At 52.1% G+C, this 20,982-nt stretch overlaps 1 protein-coding gene across 1 annotated transcript in view; it reads right to left on the bottom strand.

Moving 5' to 3' along the window:
• Positions 1–19,761, bottom strand: part of AP2A2 (adaptor related protein complex 2 subunit alpha 2) — a 68,806-nt gene extending 49,045 nt beyond the window's left edge. The window contains exon 1 of the mRNA XM_024749021.1: positions 19,701–19,761. Coding sequence (XP_024604789.1) covers positions 19,701–19,761 — 61 coding nt within the window. The remainder of the gene's footprint in view (positions 1–19,700) is intronic.
• Positions 19,762–20,982: the final 1,221 nt, after the last annotated feature.

Below are 20,982 nucleotides of genomic sequence, written 5' to 3'. Positions count from 1 at the left end.
GGAGAATGACAGTAGGTCAAGTTGGAGGTTCAGCAGTTTTTCCTGAATAAATCTTCCTGAGATTATGTCAATTTTTGGTTCATTTCCAGAGTTCCAACAAAGTTTATTTTGACCATTTTTACCAGTGTTTTCACTGCTTTTATGGAGGAGTAGATTTACAGAGGTCCTCACTCTACCATTCTTACTAAATGGCATTTCTGCTATACAGTCAAAGCAACTATGAGTAAAGAGTACTTTACCCATTCGTCCCTCCTGTCAATTATGATTTCTGTATCTCCAAAATCCACCCCTACCTTTCCACTCCTACTGCCTTGACTCAGACCCTTGCTATCTCCTCTAGACCAGAGCAATCAATCTTTCCCTAAGTGGCTTTCCTGCCTTTAAACCTAGTCTAAAATCCATCCTTCGCATTCAAAATTACTATTCTACTAATAAAAAAATAAACTGTATAGTGTCACTCTCCTGTTTAAGATATGTCCATGGTCCACGTCCCACAGAGAACTTCCCCATGATCTGGCTATGGCCTGCTCCTCCCACCTTGTCCTCCTGCCACATCTCCCAACCCACCAGGCACTACTCATTCCAGGAACCACCCACAACTCCTTGAGTGCGTCCCGCTGCCACTCATGTCACTCCGCAGGGTGATGCCTGACGCTCCCCCCTCTCACGGATCACCCCCTACACCCTATCAGCTCAGCAGACCTGACCCAGGCATCATCCCACGTTACCACGCCTGCCCACCCTCTCCCGACCGTCTGCAGCTCACCCTGCCGAGCTGATCATCCCTCATTTTCACCATTCATCCCCCACACTTACCACTCTGCGTTACAAGGGCTTGAGCTACTCTGAGGAGAGAGATCATGTCTCATTATCTTCAGTGTTTGGCATGTGAGAAGAAAACAGCCACGACCTCTACAATGCGCTACACGGGCCCTGTGACCCCTGTCTCCCCACCTCCAATACCCCCGACCTAACCTTCTACCTAACCTCCTTCTTGGCTCCCTATTGCAGACACACGGCCTCCTACTATTTCCTCCACACACTGGTTGTCTCTCCCCCCAGTGAAGGCCTTTGTACCTGCTGCTCCCTCTATCTAAGATGTACCCCCCCCTGCAATTTCTACATGACCCAGTGCCTTCAAGTCTTTTGCTCAGCTGTTACCTTTAAAGCAAGACCAATCCCGGTCACCCTCTTTGAAGATGAAAACCCACAGCCCCAATGTTCCCCATCACCTTCGCTCCTTAATGTTTCTCTCTTGTACTTACTGTCTTCTAACATATGATACGACTTTCTTTTTATTGTCTAGCTCCGTCCACCAGAACGTAGGCTCCACAGGAGCCGGCAGTTCTGTGTGTTTTATTCACCACTATGGCCCCTGGCATTTAATAGGTGCTCAATAGATATCCGGCGAGGAATGCACACCCAGTGTAGAGTGTGTGCTCAATGACAGCAGCAGACATCTGAGTACCTGTGCTAAAAACTGCCCCAAGAGCTCTTATGCAGTTGAGCTAGGAAACAGCTAACATTTACTGAGCACCAGAATTGCCACCTATGCGGGTGACGTTTTCACCTCCAACAGAAAACTCTCGAGGCCCTCCCTCTCCCTCACATCCATCCATCAAGGAGTCTTGTCCATTTTTCCTCCAGAAAAATACACTATTCTCATCATCTCCACTGCCACCAACGTCTCTTGTATGGACTGTAACAACTTTCACCTTCCGCTCTGGCCTCCTCCGATCTACTTCCTCACAGGAGCCAGGGTGATCTTCATATACAGGTGTACCTGTCACTCAGCTGATCCTCTTCAGACGCCTCCTCCAGGACACCTAAGAGGAACTCAGACTTCCTGCCAGGGAAGGGCCTCCAAGGCCCAGCAATCTGGCTCCTTTCTGCTCCTCTCCCTCTCACTCATGACGCTCCAGCTGCACCTGGCTTTCGGGTCCTGAAGCAGAACTAGCCCTAGACTACCGCAAGCCCTTCTCCCCTCAGGACCCAGCTCACATACTGCGTCCTCAGAGAGGCCCTGTATGAATACCCTACCTAAGGCAGTCTCCCTTTCATCCTCCACCATGATGAAGTATATTCTAAAAATATTTCTGTTTTTAAAAGTTTCAGTTCAGGGTTTAAAGTAACTCTTCGGAAAAGTCAGGTATCCAAACTCTCCTGGATTGACTCATCATTACCCATAAAAGAATCCACTGACTTCACCACAGAAACAAATTTCCATTTACTATATTCCACTACCGGCAAGAAACTGCCTCATTAACACAGACCACGTCTATGAAACAAAATCCTATGAGACGCCTATCTCCCCTGCTTTGATTTCTGGGTCTCAGAGCCTTATAAACTGAACCATGAGAAGTAGGTGTGCAGAAGTACAGCCGGCAGTGTTCTGTTAGCGGAGAACAAGGCCCACCCTGCCTGCCTTCGTCAAGGAAGAAGTTAGTGCCACAGAGTCACAGGTTCTCTTTAAAGTTCTGCTTAGAAACTCGTGCCAAACAAACTGCATAGTGAGAACCACCCGCCCAAATTAACTTAGTAATAAAAGGTATTATTGTTCCACTTAGGCAGTAGAAGGTAAAAGTGCAGAAAGTGAAACTATTCTCTCCCAAGACCTTCCCTCAAGGAGTGGTTAATCCAAAGTAGTATAAATCCAAAGGTTATGAAGGTCTGCACGGTTGGGGGGTGTGTGTGTGTGTGTGTGTGTGTGTAACATATAAAATTAGTCAAAAACTTATTTAAAAGGAGAAAACTGTATGACAAGAGTGCAAGAGCAGTCACCACAACAGCTGTGGACACTGGAAGGAGATGGCCAAGTGGTTAACTGACTCAGCCTGACACAGCAAACTGGGACCCGGTCGCCCGCAAGAGGGAGAACCAGTAAAAAGCAAACCCTGTCCGTCACAGAACCTGACGCCAGGTGCCTCGGGAGGGGGCTATCAGGAAGACGAGCTGGAAGTCTACGTAAGGAGCCACAGGCCCCTCCACCAGACCCCAGGGCCAGGCCACCTATACCCCTAATCCCAGCAGAAGACAACAGGCCTACTCGCTGGAAAAGCAGGAACACAGGAGCTCTAGGCCTGGTGACACCACCACGTGCTAGGGTGAGACCCCACACTCAGAAAAACACAAGTGAGCGACAGACTCCCTGCACGGTGGGACACCCACACCCAGAACAACGGCAGCCACACCCCCCACACTCCCTGACCCCACCGAGCAGGAGAGGAGCCCGGAACTGCTTCCAAAGAATACATCTGACACACAGCTTCCCTCCGTGAGACAGAGACCCCTCACCCATCACCACACAGTGAGGCCTCCACCAAAGCCCTACCCATGCTGGCTGACACTGGTCCACGTGAGAGGACAGACACTGACCACCAGACATCCAGGATGGTCTCACAGCACGAGCCAGAGACCAAAACAGACCTACAGGAAAAGAACTCAGAGTAAAGAGGCTATGTAGAGAAGGAAACTCCAAAACAATCAATATTCTTATAAACAAAAGAAAACACAGCTTTAAGAACCAGATGCCACCAAAAAGGGAGCACTCAGACAATAATAAAGCCCTCGGGGGGGCAGGGAGGGATAAATTAGGAGTTTGGGATCAACATATACACGCTACTATATACAAAACAGAAAACCAACAGGACCTACTCTATAGCACAGGGAGCGCTACTCAATATTTTGCAATAACCTATAAGAAAAAGAATCTTTTAAAAAATAGATATATGTGTATGTATAACTAAATCACTTTGCCGTACACCTGAAACTAACACAACATTGTAAATCAACTAGACTTCAATTAAAAAAAAGAGAGAGAGAAAGCCCTCAAAATGTGGAGAAAAGGGGGACTTCCCTGGCGGTCCGGTGGTTAAGACTCCACACTTCCAATGCAGGGAGCACAGGTTCAATACCTGGTCCCCCGGTCGAGGAATTAAGATCCCACATGCCACACGTGGGGCCAAAAAAAAAAAAATATATATGGAGCAAAGAGAACCCTCTTCCACTGCTGATGGGAATGTAAATGGGTGCAGCCACTATGGAGAACAGCTATCACATGATCCAACAATCATACTCCTGGGCATATACCCAGAGAAAACTCTAATTCAAAAAGATACACGCACCCCAATGTTCACAGCAGCTCTGTTTACAATAGCCAGGACATGGAATAACCCAAGTGTCCATCAACAGAGGTACGGATATACATATGGTACATATATACAATGGAATACTACTCAGCCATGAAAAAGAGTGAAATAATGCTATTTGCAGCAACGTGGACAGATTTAGAGATGATCATACTAAGCGAAGTAAGTCAGACAGAGAAAGACAAATATTAATGGTACCACTTGTATGCGGAATCTAAAATATGATACAAACGAACTTATTTACAAAAAAAAAAAACAGACTCACAGACGTAGAGAACAGACTTACAATTACCAAAGGGGAAGGGCAGGAAGGGGAGGGATAAATTAGGAGTCTGGGATTAGCAGATACAAACTACTATATACAAAATAGATAAGCAACAAGGTCCTACTGTATAGCACAGGGAACTATATTCAATATCTTGTAATATCCTATGTTGGAGAAGAATATGAAAAAGAATATATATGTATAACTGAATCACTTTGCTGTACACCAGAAACTAACACAACATTGTAAATCAACTATAATTCAATAAAAAAAAAGAAAGCCCTCAAATTGTAAAAGTGACAGGAGAAAGAAAAATTCAGAAGGGCCGGAGTCACAGAAAACAGAATACCACAAAGACAAAGAGATGGAAGACGAGAGATAAGACAGTAAGAAAATGTAAGCCAAGAGGTCCACATTTCAACTATTATTAGAGGATTACTGAAAAAGGAGAAAGTGAAAAGAAATTATCAAAGAAATAAAACAAAAACATTTCCCCCAACCCGAAGGACATGAATTACCAGAATGAATAAAGCCACTGATGCCACACCCGGGCACAGCATGTCAACATTTCAAACCACTAGGAACTAAGAGTAGAGCCATGCCTTCAAAACTGAGGAAAAGGGCTTCCCTGGTGGCGCAGTGGTTGAGAGTCCGCCTGCCGATGCAGGGGACACGGGTTCGTGCCCCGGTCCGGGAGGATCCCACATGCCGCGGAACAGCTGGGCCCGTGAGCCGTGGCCGCTGAGCCTGCGCGTCCGGAGCCTGTGCTCCGCAACGGGAGAGGCCACAGCAGTGAGAGGCCCGCGTACCGCAAAAAAAAAAAAAAAAAAAAAAGAGAGAAAGACAAATACCGTATGATATCACTTATATTTGGAACCTAAAATACAACACAAATGAACTTATTTACGAAACAGAGTCACAAAAAGAACAGACTTGTGGTTGCCAAGAGGCAGGGGGGTTGGGGAGGGATGGACTGGGAGTTTGGGATTAGCAGATACAAACTATTATATATAGAATGAATAAACACCAACGGCCTACTGTATAGCCCAGGGAACTATATTCAATATCCTGTAATAAACCATAATGGAAAAGAATATGAAAAAGAATATATATGTATGACGGAATCACTTTTGCTGTATAGCAGAAATTAACACAACATTGTAAATCAAATATAGTTCAATTAGAGAAAGAGTCAAACCGTTATTCTCAGCTAAGAAGAATATTTTCAGACATTAATTAAATGTTACAGATTAGTTAGATAAAATATTGTGACCTACTAGACAATGGGAAAAGGAAAGCTTAGCTAAGTTAAATCCTCATCTTCCACAGTAAGAAGTTAATAAATAATGACTAAATGGGGAAAAACACCCATGAATGGTATGTAATTTAGAATAATCACATTTTTTTAAAGTAAATATTAGAAGAGATGGATAAAAATGAAAATAACTGACTCCGAGGTTAGGAATGGGGGAATGAGGTGAGGGTCAAGTGTTTTATAATTAACTTCTTAAACTACATTCTTGATTTTCATTTTTTTAAACATTTAATTGAGGACAAGAAAATAGCAAAAATGAATATAATTCGGAAGACCTGCCCAAGCACCTACTATAACCCTAGCCCTCTCCCTGCCATTCCAAGATGAACGACCCCCAAACCCACTAGCCCTGATCTTGGCTCCTCAGAAGATCTGGCCCCGCCAGGGCCACCGCGCCAACCGTCACCCTCCCCACGCTCCACTGCAGGGACCCCACAGCCCGTCCTTTCAGCTCACTACATCAGGTAAGCAAACTCTGAACCCAACTGCGCCCCCAGGACTTACGACCCTCTCTCTCTCTGTCCCTCTCCCCGTCCTCACGCCCTCTTACCAGCCTCAATCCCATCACATAAACCAAGCCCCGACACTTCTCCTCCATCTAAGCACTTGCTGGCCAAACCCCTCCCTGCTGAGTCCAATTCATGGTCAACTGGCAGGTGAGCCTGGAGATCTGAGCGTGCCTGGTGACACACCCCCCAGCTCTGCTGGGCTGGCCTCACATGTGAAGCCCAGGGAGGCCCTGGTCAGCTCTTCCCAGGGGCCCCCTCACAGCTTCTCCTCCAACACCTCCTCCCTCCCCCATCACTGGTGGCTGGGGCGCCTGTTCCCTCACCAGCACCACCTCCCCCTGCACCTCTGCCCCTCCACTTTCCCCCTGGCCCTTGTCATTCCCATCAGCTAACAAACACGGTCTACCTCCCACCTCCTAGCAGGTCCTCACCTTTCTTGCCTGGTTCAGAGCCTCCTAACCGGTCTCCCCTGCTCTTCTCAACCCAGCAGTCAGGAGTTCTCCCCAGAGGTAAGTCCCGCCTCTGCTCACCCTGCACTGGCTCGGCCTGTCACACAGGGTGAAAGCCAGAGTTCTCCTAACCGGCTCCAAGATCCCCACCATGCACCTCTCCCCGTCCCCCGGCTCTGAAGTCCAGCCCCTGTGGCCTCCCCACCTGCCCACCAGCACTCCAGGGACACCTGACCCCCAGCTTCCCTATCTGAATTGCAACCCCCTTTTATTTTTCCCTTTATTCTCCCCTTAATATAGTATGCGATGCACTGCACATTGTACTTATTTATAGTGTCTGCCTCGCTAGAACGTAAGCCACATGGCAGTACTCTTATCTGTTTTTTTGCTCACTGTGTAAAACAGGAACCCAGTAATTTGCTGAGCAAATGAATTAATCTTAAAAAAGCGTTCCTGTCCCCACTGTGATAGGAAGTATGCCCCCCAAAGACACCCACACCCCAATACTAGGATCCCGTGAGCTACCTTCCAGGGCAAAAGGAACTCTGCAGATGTCACGAAGACTGGGGAATGACCCGGGTCATGCAAGCAGCCCAGTCTACTCGCAACAGCCCTCCGAGCGGAGGCTCTCCCTGCCTGGAGGGAGAGGTCAGGGAGATCCAAATCTGGAGAGGGACTCCCCTGAGGGGTCCGGGGAGGGGCCGCGAGAGAAGGCGTGCGGGACCGAGTGGAAGCAGCGTCACCCAGTCTCCAGAAGGGACCCTGGTTTCAGCCTGGGAGACAGGCAGAGCACCCCGCTGCCAGGCCGTGCCCACTTCTGATGCGCAGAACACGAGTTGTTACAGGGGTGCTGCTGAGCGCTGCTAAAAGCATGCTCCAGTGTCAGGGCAGCAACAGGGGCCAACCTGCCCTCTACCCTCTGCGTCACCACCTCTTTACAGCAAAGCTCCGGGAGAGCTGAGACTCTCATTTCCCAATTCTTCTCTTGTAAACCACCCCGTCGGGCTCAGCCCTGCGCAGTCCTCTCCTGTGACCCACCTGACCAGCCCTCCTCGCTGGCCCAGGCTGCCCAGCTGCTTAGGGCTGGCACGTTGGGAGCTCTGGCCGTCCGCCTGGAGAGCTGGCCCAGCACTGTGGTTCAGAGGAAAGACCTGGAGCCCAGCAGCTTGGGTCTGGGTCCTCGCTCAACCACTCCAGAGACAGGGCCTTGGGCTCCTGGGCCTCGGCTCCCTCCTCCATGAAACAGGAAGGAACTTAGTGCCTGCTATACAGTATCATCATGAAGATCCGATGTGTAAACAAAGGTAAAGTGCCTGTGATACTTCCACCCCCTCGGTCAGCTTCCCAGGTCGGCTTCCCAGTCTCCTGGTATCAAAAGCCACCTATAAACAATGCAGCTGTAGTCTTACCTCTAGCTCAGACCTTGCCTCTGAATTCGTCTTGGCTATCTAACTCCCCAAAACCTACTGGCCAGAAACAGGGATAGGATTTACCCTCCCACCTTAGGCAACTAAAAACCTGAACAAAATTATATGAAACAATAGTTTTCAGACACTGGACAACAGACTATGGAAAACAGCGGTCACTGAGAGTCAGGAAACAAACAAGAGGAGCCTTACGACTGCCCGGCTCACTGCCTAGGGACAGGGGACCCAAATGGAGCCCAGAGGTGTCACTGAAGTGAGGAGACGGACACAGGAGGCTAGAACGCACATTCTTGTGAGAGCGGACAAAGTAAACGAGAAAAACCCATCTTGTCATTTATTCTGTCTACTCCCACAAGAATTTAAGTTTCTGAAAGTACAGGGATTTTGTCCATTTGGTTAAGCACTGAATCCCCGGTGCCTAGAATAATGCCAGCACACAATGGGCACCCAAAAGATTTCTCGAATGAATGAATTAAACAATTATGTCAAAAAATAGAATCCAGAAAAATAAAGAAATAAATTTTGAAATACACACCTTCAAAACACCCTTCACTCTTGGGGTTGTATCAAAATTATAGCAAAACAACAAGAACATAATATGAAAAGCAATGTTTCCTTGGCTACTTACAAAGCAGATTTATATTGGATCTACAGCAAATGCTACATCAGAGAATGCACATCAGACAGACATCAGCTCCAACAAAAGAGCATCTCCTCCCTCTGTGACCAGCTTTCCCGTAAGACAGTTCAGGAAGCCATAGACGCAAGGGACCTACGGCCCCACCCCATGGACGACAACCTCAGAAAAGCCAAGCCTCGGGAACTGAACCACTCAGCACCAACGGACCCTCAGACAATCACCCTCCCACCTCCCTCTGCCTCCACGTTCTCAGTGCTGGGAAAGCTGGCTGTGCTACTCCAGGCAAGGACGACTCAAACTGTAGCAAAGTAATGAGGCGATGGAAGTTTGAACCCGGGAATGAACTGAACAGAAGCTGCAAGCTAACTGACAGAAGTCCCTGAGACTGTGAGAAATGTGCTCCAGGGAAGGAGGGCTTATGCAGACTACCTGGCCCAAGTCAGCACGCGCTCCATCCCAGGAGACTCTCGCTCTCACAGGCACAGTGAGGTTCAAAAGAAGGTTCTGATCTGGTTGTACCTTACAAGACTCCCTCCCCCCCAAAACAGCTACTGAACTGCATTTTTCCATAGCAATAAATGCAATCCAGAAGTATTCCAAAATACTCATTTTCTTGCTCTATTTTTCCTACTGTGCTTTAAAAAACTGTTCAACATCAACATAGTGCCCTTTTTCAATGCTGTTCAAACGGCAATAGAAACACATAACTGCCCTCTCAACCCCATCACACAAAGGAAGGCCGGCCACGGAAAAAGCAAAACACAAATCCCCACAGTACTGCCCGCCCTAAGGAGCTCAAGGTGCTCTAAGTACACAAAATAACTAATCCTCACGTCGCCCTTCTGTTGCCGGCAGAAAGGATTTTAAAGGAAAGAAAACTGACCTTGCAATGCAAAATACAAGCCAAGCAACCCAATTTGGATTCTGGTCTCCACGCTTTTAAGCAATCCTGCAGATGGGGGTAGGTGGAAAGAACCGCACACGGGAAACATCCCGAATACAAGAAGAGGGCTGAACGCAAAACCCCTGCAAGTCTCACTGGGGGGTTTTTGTTTGTCTGTTTGTTTGTTATGGCTGCGCTGCATGGCTTGCAGGATCTTAGTTCCCCGACCAGGGCTCAAATCTGGGCCCTCGTCAGTGAAAGCACTGGACTGCCAGGGAATTCCCTCACTGGGTTTAAATGTCGGGCAAAATGAAGACTCCAGGCTGTCTAGGGCCACAATTTGCAAAAGTGAGAAAGAAAAAGGGACAGAATCAGGATCTGACCCAAACCACTGGCCAGAAGTTTCTGCCTTAATGAACACATCCAGCAGTCAGCCAGCCACTCCCTGTTTCCTGAGGTACCAGGAGGCTAAGGGAGCTACACGGGGCCAGAACCGCGCCAGGGAAGAGGGTGTCAGCCTCCCTGCATAGGGGTTCCTCTCTTTCTTGGGCACAGGGCAGCTGCAGGCACATCACCGCCCTCCTTAATCCGTCGCACCCCGACTCACACAAACTGCAAGGGCCAGACCACGGGCCCACCCCACAGCTGTGTGTCTCCCGCCGTCCCAGCAGAAGCCTCGGTGGCCCCGCCTCCCTCGCTCTCATCTAGGTGGTCACGAGCCCTGGCCCTCCTCCGCTGCCCTGCCGACAGTGCTGCGCAGAGGCTGTGCCCAGTGGGCAGTGACAGCGCCTGGGGCTAGGCTGGGCCTCGCCTCTCCCTTGCTGGCACCCCACAGCGCCATCCCCATACCCTTCTAGGTCCTCTTCCCAAGTCGGTCTCCAAGGCCCCGTTTTAAAACAGGGCCGCTTCCTCCTTACAAGGTCTTTATTCAACGCACCTTGGCTGAACCCTTACAACCCTCTCTCCAGCACAGAGGGCGAGAGCTTATCTCTTCACACAGCCTCAGCTCCCACCTCCACGAGGGAATGCCCACTGGAACCTATCCTGCAATTCTCCTCCTAATAAAATGACACGTTTCAACTGTGTCAACCTTCATACCAAAGTCAGGACGATTCTGCAGAGGGAAAACGCCAAGATCAGTAAATACAGTTTTGTAATCCAACATTTTAGGCGTCACGTGGCCTAGTGGAAATTGCTCATTTCTGTTTTGCAGTGAGTATCATCCCGTCTACCGTGCTGAGCTGGCAGCGAAGTCATTTAACTTACTCCGCGCTGCAGCCGCCAGAGGCTGACAGAGGCATGGACATTGTAGCTCCCAATGCGGCGTCCGTGTCCAACGCCCGTGCTGACCAGAGGGAGGGCAGGACGGGAGGGGTGCGTGCCTGTCGCAGGAGTCCTGAGCACAGGAGGTGCTCGATACACACGGACGTGCTGGCAGGAACTCACCTCCCACCCTGTCTGTCTGTCTGTCTGCAAGCACCTCAGGAGACCAGGGCTGCGTGCTCCATTTCTCAGAACCCCAGCAGCATTTCCACAACAAGCCCAGATGCCACCCATTATCCAAAACCTGAGGCCCCACCTTGTCCCGGAACTCAGAACCGCTCAGCCTTTCGGAGGAAGCACAGCATGTGACCGTGGGCCCCCAGGGCGTCCCGGAGGCCAGCTCACGGGGAAGGGACCACACAGTTTCGTGGCAGCGCAGCGCCAGACAAGTCTGCCACAGACTCACAGAAAGACTTTCCATCCTTGGCAGCTTAGAAGTTTTGAAATCTGAGCTCTGGGAGGCCGGCCTTGTGCCCAAGAACCTGCAAGTGACATTCAAGGAACACAGAGCCCCTCCTGCTCAGAGCTCCCGCCAGAGCCCCTCTCTCTGGTCACAGTAACGCAAAACGCCTTTTCCCACGGCATTCCGGAATCTTACCCTCGGGTCTATTAGATTTTTTTAAAGCCCAGAAATGCCTTTTAATCCCACAAAGATAGCCTTTCCAATAATTCCGCAACTACAAAATCCTGACACGTGTCGGTGCCAAAGAAAACAGAGCGAAATCATTTTAAGAGGAAAGAAAAGTAATGCTGAGTATGTGGCATGAGAACACTTATCACCAGGACATTTCAACGTCTCGTAAGAGAAGCAGTGACCCACCCCCACCCCTTCAGAAGAGCCAGAAGGGAAACACAGGGAAGAATACACAGGTATTTCCTAGAAGCAGCAACCACCAGCCTTGGCAGAAACATTCAACCAGACCAAAGCCTTCCTTCCTCCCCCAGCCTGGTGGTCCGTCCCTCCCAGGAGCCTCGTCACATACTTCCTAAATCGGTTTCTAAGGAATGTAAATTATGCAGAAGAGTGCAAAAGAAAATATGCAAGAAGAGCAATTTTTTCAAAAAGTCAGCATTTTTTAAATGTACAGACAAGAAAGAGCAAAATGAACCTTAATTTTTTTTTTGGGGGGGGGGCTGCATTGGGTCTTCGTTGCTGTGCGTGGGCTTTCTCTAGTTGTGGCAAGCGGGGGCTACTCTTCGTTGCGGTGCGCGGGCTTCTCATTGCGGTGGCTTCTCTTGTTGCGGAGCATGGGCTCTAGGTGTGCGGGCTTCAGTAGTTGTGGCTCACGGGCTTAGTTGCTCCGCGGCATGTGGGATCTTCCCGGACCAGGGCCTGAACCCGTGTCCCCTGCATTGGCAGGCAGATTCTTAACCACTGTGCCACCAGGGAAGTCCCCAAGTTAATTTTGGGGGCACTGAATTGGTTCTCTACCTGAGCCACAAAGCTCCACGGAACACGAGGACACGGGCACCTCTCAAATCCTGGGGCACAGTCACTGCCACCAGCGCAAAGAGGCGCAGCCCTCCAAGCCCGTCTACCGCAGCGGATCCCAAAGGGAGGCACAACCCGAGGCAGAGCTCACTCCTAAGGGGTACATTTAAGAGACTACGTTGTGCAGAAAGGGAAAAGGGAGCTGCGATTTTAGAGCTGAAATGCTTCAGTGATACTTCAGCTCCAAACCCACCCGTCCGTGTCAGTGGAGGAAACCGAGCTCCGTGGCCAGGGCCCCGGCTGCCCTCTCCCCACAGAACCCGGCCACCTGGCTCACCCTCACAACAGGGAAGCAGAGCCGGCTGGGCAGGGGGCAGCAGGGACCCCTCTCCCCGCTACTAAGGGCTCGGCTCGGGGCAGCTCCCACCAGGGCTCGCTGTCAGATCCCACCTCCAGCCAGACCTGCTCCTCCTCCCTGCCGTGGGCACACCCTCCGGCCTCGGCCGGCGATGCCCTTCGGCCAGAGCAGGCCCCAGCTGGGCGCTGTCTCCTCATCCACTGGGTGTCGTCTCACGCCACACTGCCAGCCGGGAAGAGTGATGTGGTGGGCCAGACAGACGTGGCCCCCACCCCGTGGGACTTCCACTGTGGGGTGGGGGCAGGCCACGGGGCCACGAGCTGCTGACGCTGCTCTGAGGGGAGAGGACAGCGCCGCTGCTGATGAGGGGCTAACAGGACGGCGAGGAAAGCTGGCTCTGAGGAGGGGCCGTATTAAACAGCTGCCCCCCCCCCCACGCCCTCCAAGGGATTAGGCGCATCTTCTTGCAGAAGCTCTGTCAAGGAAGACACTGTCTTATTCATGGGTCTACACCAGGGGCTCAGGCTGGGCGTGGCGGGGGCAGGGGTTGTGCCCTGCAGGGTAATAGCTGGAAACATTTTTGGTTGTCACAACTGAAGCATTTAGGCGGTAGAGACCAGGGATGCTGCAGAGCACAGGACAGCACCGCACGAGTCATCAGCCCCAAATGCCACCGTGCGGGGTGGAGAAAGTCTGTCTACACTCAGTCAACAGCCAAGTCTCCACTATGTGGCAGACCCAGCACAGAACACATCTAGTTTGTAGATGATCACTTGTCCAAGAAAATGGGTTTCAATCTCAATGACCTGCCCAATGCAATTTTCTTCCAAAATGGAAGGACAGATGTGATGGCTAATTTAAGGCGGCTAAGCTTTGGCCCAAGGGGTCTCCTGAAGCAGTAGCACACCCACACTTAGCTTTCCAAGACGCATTACGATTACAAATATTACTGTCTATGAAATCACATTACACAGCAAAGAAAGAGAGAAAGGATACTGCCCGACTTGTAAAAGCACAGACCTCAGGGTGTGTTTCCACACCGATTTCTTGCAGAGAAAGGGAAGGGACAGAAAATCTAACCTTCCACAGTCTGGGTCCTCCATTCCAGTCTAAGGAGATGACGGGATCAAGGGAGGGTTCAGGACAACAGCATTTACCAGTAGATGAAGTCACAAGCATTCTTTAAAATATACCGAAACCTCAGGTGTTGAAATCCACAAACGTCTGGTGGATAACAAACAAGAAATAAAACCAGACAGGAAGCTGGCTTTGTGTCTATTTTTTTAACTAGATAAAGGGGACAGCTACCTGAAAAGCAACAGGAGTTTCTGCGCACCAAAGTCAAATGTATCGGTGGACCAACAGTGCACCCACCGGCCACCCGGCCGTTGCACTTTTTGGGGTGGATTTTTCCACTCAGAGGGGACACATGTCGTTAAGAACCCTGTCCCTGATGGAAGACAGCGAGCAGAGCAGCAGTTCCCCTAAGCCATCCCAACCCCCCACCGCCCGGTGTCCAGATTCCCTCGGGAACGAGTCATTTTAATCAGGGCCTAATAAGCCGCCAGAACCCAGGTCAAGGAGCTGCTTCCCCGGCAAGACGCGGGTTTCGCTAGTCCCACTCCCAGGGAAAAGCCACGCTGTTTTGGAAATCGCTGGGTTAAATGCTCCATTGCTAGAAAGACGGGCCGACTGCTCGAGATGACATCATGCTGGGGAGGGGCGCCTTCGCCAGAAGCCCCTCGGCGGTGCCACAGACCCGGCTTTTTTTTTTCTCTTGCCCCGGGCCACCGACGCCCCGACCCCGCCCACCAGGCTCCACCGAGCCGGATCCCCAGTACCCTGACTCCCAGCAGACACCTCAGCGCCCGACCCCTGACCGGGACGCACCGCCGCCCTGACCCCACCGCCCTGCCCAGCCGAGGTCCTGGGGCAGCTTGCTGCCGGCCTCGGGGGACCAGTCTCCATCAGAGCTCTGCCGGCCTGCTGCACATCACCTGGGCTGTGCAGAGCCAGCCCCTTTCTTTACAGAGGGCGAGCCGAGAAAACTCTCCACCGCCATCCCTTGACAGCACCAGGTGACCAGGGCCCAGTCTTGAATCCGATTCCTCACTGACCTACCACACCCTTTGCCACTGTTGGCACCACGAACCTCTGCAGCCTGGGGAGGTGGCGGTGAGGACGGCCACTGCGGCCCACCTGCAGCACACTGCAGGGCCCTAGGCAGGCACAGAATCCAGGGAGTTTGTTTGGAGAGCAAGGGGCCCTGCCGAGCTCTCCTTCATGAAGCAGAATGGCTTTGAAGAGGATCCTTCCTCATCTGGTATCACCCAGGCCGTGTACCTGGAACCAGCCCAGACCCACCCTGGCTCACTTCCTCAGCTCCCGCTGAGAGGCCAGGCCCGGGTGGACCCTGGCCAGGAGGACGAAGCACCCAGGCTCTGGTCCTTTGGGACCCCTGGGGGGAGCCAGAAGCCATGGGGACCGGAATCCTTATAAGGCAGCAACTTCACCACCTTCCAAGACCCTCCAAAGGGCTGGCCAGCAGAGGGCTTCCTGAGGGAGAGACCCCTAGGGCCAGCATCCCCAGGCCGGGAGATTATCCTACCACAGCCAGGCCAGGGGACTCAGAGGAGGAGACTGTGACCCACCCCTGGCAGCCACTCACAGGGCAGGGCGATGCAGAGAGGCTGCAGGGGCTCATGCGGGGCATGGACAGAGGGCAAGCTCAGCCCAGGGTGCAGGGGCTTCTGGGAGGAGGGGCTTGGAGATGGGCAGGCATCCCACCTCCTCTCACTGCTGACCCTGGGCTTCCCAAGCCTCCTGGGATTGCTTCCCACCAGCGTGTGTGTATGTTGTGGGGTGGTCCCAGAGCCTGGTGAGACACACAGCTGGCTGTGCGAAAGCCCCCAGCCTCCTGCCTCCTGCCCCGCCTTCACTGCCCTGCAGATCACTTAGTCGTCAGGCTTCGGGCCTAAGTCGATGCGGCCCTCCCTGACCACGGTCACTCCTCAGCGAGGGACAGGTCACTTTCGGCAGCATGCAGTGCTTCGTTTCTTGGGGTGTGTGAACTGGACATGTGTCCCATTGTAGCCATTGCTGGTTCCCAGGCTCCCCTTCCGTGTCTAGCGGGAGGGGAGGGCCCCAACACTTGCATCGTAAAGGAGAAGAAATGAAAGCCAGGGAGGCCAGAGCCCGGAGCCATGGTGTCCAGGGGGCTCCTGTGACGTTAGCTGGCTGTGTCTCCACTTGTACCTGGGCCTGTCAGTTTTATGAGTGACCCAGTTTCCTTCCCATAATCTCTGGAGTGCGTTGCAGACAATAACCTTCCAGAAAATTGGGGTTGGCAGCCTGGTCCAGGCGTGGCTAGAGGCCCTGAGCAGCCATGCATGTTCAGGGACAGGATGTGGCGTCCTGGGGCCCCAGTGGCTACCTGTGTTGACCAGGAATGATATGCCAATGATACGAACTCTGTGGTGGGTGGGGACTTCGAAGGAAGCCCAACCACCTGGCAGACAGGGACGGGCTCAAGCCCCTGACCGCTCACCTTAGGGAGGTGGGAACCTGCCTATGACAGCAGGTCTCCTCTCTCGCAGCCATAAAACTGAGCCCAGAGCCACACACGGCAGATTCGGATTGTTACAAAAGAGACGCAGATGGCACGGTGGTTAAGAATCCACCTGCCAATGCAGGGCACACGGGTTCGAGCCCTGGTCCGGGAAGATCCCACATGCTGCGGAGCAACTAAGCCCACGAGCCCTAACTACTTAGCCTGTGTGCTGCAACTACTGAAGTCCATGTACCTAGAGCCCACGCTCTGCATCAAGAGAAGCCACCACAATGAGAAGCCTGCACACCACAACAAAGACCCAACACAACCAAAAATAAATAAATAAGTAAATAAATTTATTAAAAAAAAGAGAGAGACACAGAAGGTGAATCTATGGCCTCCCCGGCTGCGCTCAGTAAAAGCTGGCACGCTAGTGGGGCCCAGAGAAGGGGGGTAGGGGGAATATGGCAGATCAGGGGACCCTAACCCCTACTTTCCAGGAGCCCCCATCACCCTTCACAGCCCCTTTCCCCTCTCTGGGCAAAGTTGTCCCCACACTTGAAGACCACGTCATGACATCCCTTGAAGGGGTTACTTTGTAAGAGAAAAGTCAGCTCCCCGCAAAGCTCCCTGGCCCGGCTCCATCCCTTACGACCTGGGAGAGTCAAGTCCCAATACAAAGTCAAACCCGGGGACTTCCCTGGTGGCACCATGGTTAAGAATCCGCCTGCCAATGCAGGTGACATGGGTTCAAGCCCTGGTCTGGGAAGATCCCACATGCCACAGAGCAACTAAGCTTGTGTGCCACAACTACTGAGCCCATGTGCCACAACTACTGAGCCTACGTGCCACAACTACTGAAGCCTGCATGCCTAAAGCCCGTGCTCCGCAACAAAAGAAGCCACCGCAATGAGAAGCCCACACACTGCAACAAAGAGTCAAAGAGTAACCCCTGCGCACAGCAACGAAGACCCAACCCAGCCAAAAATACATACATACGTACATACATAAATAAATAAATTTATTTATTTATTTATTAAAATGAAAAAAAGTCAGACCCGGATTGGAAAGGCTTAGCTGCCAGGAGAACTGCAGAAAGTTGAGTTTCTGTTGACCGAACTCTGCAGAATGTGTGTAGGATGGATTCTGAGAGAGTGGACCAGTCCCACAGGGCACCCAGCGATCTGGGTCAGCTGAGTCTGCCTGGGCAGCCGACTGCCTGGAAGCTGGACTCAGTGGCCCTGTGTTAAAACAAGGTTGAGATGCCAGAAATTCCTGCTTATGATGTAGAGAAAGGAATTCAGAGATGTATTATCTCCCAGTTCTGGAGGCTGGAAGTTGTTGATCAAGGTGTCCTCAGGGCTGGTTCCTTCTGAGGCTGTAACTGAGGATCTGACCCAGACCTCTGTCCTCGGCTTGTAGACGGCCGTCTTTGCCCTGTGTCTCTTCACACCATCTTCCCTCGATGCATGTCTCTCTCTGTGTCCAAATTTCCCCTTTTAACAAAGACACCAGTCATGTTGGACCCGGGGCCCATCTTACCCAGCAGGAACTCATCTGAATTAATTACATTGCAACGACCCCAAATAAGGTCCCATTCTGAGTTCAACATGTGAACTTTCAGGGGACACAATTCAACCCAAAACACACGTTTGGTGACATGCTTTTGAACCCTTGCCCCTCCTTTTCCATCCTACCTACTTGGAGCACGGTTCTGATGGCTGGAGCTCCATTTTGGACCACACCCTGCACTGCGCTAGCTCGCAAGCTGCCCGTGTTTGTGCCACAGTGGCTGGGGGCTCTGCTACACCGGCCGAACCTAGATACTAATTAACACCTATTCCCATGCCCGAGGGTTCTGTGTCATTGGGGTTTCTGGTGCTCTGGGGGCCTAGGACATGTCGGGATGCACCCCACCATCCCGTCCTGTGGCTTGTCATCAAGACCACTTCACGTCCGTTCCCCTGTCAGCCATCCGCCTCAGGAGCAACGCAGCTGATGACGCCAACCAGGGGAGGGGTGGAGCATCCCCCCAGGATGCTGCCAGTTCAGGCATCCTGCTCACCCCCAGAGCAGGGAACCATGACCTCCAGTCTCCCTAAGGTACCCCTTGACCTTAAAGGCCGGATCAGCCATGCTGGCAGCCAGCCAGCCAGCACTGAATGGGCCTCATATTGTAGGGTGTTCTGTGGCATCTCAGGCCGACATTCACCCACTGCAGCTCCTTCCTCTAAGGGCCCGGCCAGGGTGGGCTGATGGAATATAACCCAATTTTAAGATTAGCCTGAGAAAAACAACTTCAAGAAAGAAAACATACCTAAAATATATCAGTTCAGGCCTTTCAGCACCACTAGAGTAGTTTCCTGCAGCTGCTCTAAGAGATAACCACGAAGCTGATGGTTTAGGAACAGCAGAAATGGATTCTCTCACGGTTCTAGAGGCCGGAAGTCCAAGATCAAGATGTGTGCAGGGTTGGTGCCCCTGGAGGCTCTGAGGGGGACTCCATTTCCCGCCTCATCTAGCTTCTGGTGGCTGCGGGACCACTCAGCCCGTGGCCTTCTCCCCTGCGCCTGTATCTTGGACCTTCCTCTCTCTCCTCTTATAAGGATCCCAGTCGTTGGACTGAGGTCTCACCCTAAATCCAAGACGAACTCCTCCCGAGATCCTAAGTCACATCCGCAGAGACTCTATTTCCAAAAAAGGTCACCATCACAGGTGCTGTGGCAGGGACGTGGACAGCCTCCCAGGGTCCACCATTCCACGTGCCCCGTGACAGCCACCGAGAAACTCTGCCCATTTGGCTTCGTTGACACACGTACCACCCCTCCCCTTCATTATGGGGCATTTGCACGTGGGGTGTGGGATGACGAGAAGCATTAAAACCCATGACTGACACCACAGAGCACGCAGCCCTGTGCATGGCCACTTGCCCATCGCAGAAGCCTACCTCGGAGTTTAGCACCTGCCCGGCCACTGACTGGACACCTACACGCCAGATAGCACAAGATGCCCAAGTCCCAGCAGTCACCCCGGTCCCGGCCAGATGGGCTGGTGGGGGTGGGACACAGCAGATCTGCTGTGCTGGCTCTGGAGCCATATCTGGAAGCTTCCGCTGCACGTGACACGCCCTGCTCCCTCTCCCTTCTTGCTCTGGACTTTGCTTATCCCAGCACCAAGGGAGGGTGTCTCCATCCACGAGCTGGAGAAGGGCTCGGCAGCAGGAAATCCTTGCATGCGTCCCTCTTCCTGGCCCTCCGGCCTCAAAGCTGAATGTTTCTTGGCCCAGGAGTGATAGGACAGTGATAGTGGCTTGGGCCCTGCCCTTGGCGTGACCCCCAGCCAAGCCTTCCCCATTAAAATAGGACAAGTCACGGGTGGCCCCTGCCAGGAAAACAACTTACCTTGTGCTGACTTGGCAAATGAAGAGGGGCTCAGGGCTGCCCACGGGGCCAGGGACCCCATCCTCGCCCTACCCGGGAGCACTGGCCACCCCAGGGAAGACACAGGCCTGACCCCAGAAGCCCCATGGCCACCGGGCACCTCCAGCAACAAGGTATGAGTGCTCTTGGGGTGTCGACCAGGTACTGGGCTCCCCATAGTAAGACAGAGATGCCCTCCAGGCCCTCCTGGAGAGGCAGCCTCAGACTGGGGATCCTCGGCTGGCCGGGTGCCCCCGAAGTGGGGTGCTCTGGCCCTGCAGGTGTCCCCAGAACATGGGGGAGGGACCCAGTGGCAGCAGGAGAGCTTGGCTCTGAAGGCCTCTCCACGGGGCCTGTATCTGCCCTTGCGTGTCCTCTGGTGCCCACTGCGACAGGCGGGGGACAAGGAGGAGGATGGAGCAAGCGTGGGCCAGACCTGGGCTCGCAGCGCAGAGCGTGGACCTGGCAGGGCAGGCAGCTCCTCAGGCTGCCAGGGCCTGAGGAAGGGCCAGGGATGGGGGCTGAGGGTCAGGGTTTCGGGCCTGAGCAAGGAGTTTATACTCAGATTTACATTAAATTTAAATAATTAGGATTCGACTTATTAAAGTTATAATTTCAAAACCTAATTTTTTAACCTGCTAAGTTCCGTTTTACAAGCCCTTATTCCCTTCATAAGCCTAGCAGATTTTATGGTTGTTTTTAAGGGGCCTCTGCATAACATTTTGTGCCATCGACATACTCAAGCATTTTCGGCATTTCAAACCGAATTTATAAATTAAGTATCTTTCACTTCCATTTATGTACTCTAGCTTGTCTGAACTGACAACAAAATCTCGGGTGCTTCAAGAACTCATACACTCAATAGATTAAATATTTAAAATGGTGAACCCCAAGTTGTCCCAAATGTTCCAGGAACACGCACTACCAAATGTGTTCAAGTTTCACTTCACCTGTAGATGCTAACACTTTGGTTCGGATTCTCTTAACCCTTCCTATGCCTCATTCTAAATCTTCCTGTGGCTGGACCCATTTAAAGAAGTCAGCTTTCAACCGAGGTGCTGGGGCCCCTTGGCACCAGCTCTGCCAGCTGGGAGGCTGACAGCTCTGTGCTCACAACTCCAAAGACCCCCAAACCCTGCCCAGTGGGGGCTCTGAAGAGGGGGTCTGGCGCCAGGTTCGCTGTCCCTCCTTCCTGCCTGCTCTCGGGGTCTGCCGTGCAGGACCAGAGTGAACCCTGAGTGGATTTTGCAATTCTTTTTTTATT

This window comes from Neophocaena asiaeorientalis, unplaced genomic scaffold (assembly GCF_003031525.2).
Source record: "Neophocaena asiaeorientalis asiaeorientalis breed wild unplaced genomic scaffold, Neophocaena_asiaeorientalis_V1.1 scaffold43, whole genome shotgun sequence".
NCBI lineage: Eukaryota > Metazoa > Chordata > Mammalia > Artiodactyla > Phocoenidae > Neophocaena > Neophocaena asiaeorientalis.
The sequence above is the reverse complement of the archived record's forward strand: the minus strand, read 5'-3'. Positions and strand labels throughout refer to the sequence as shown.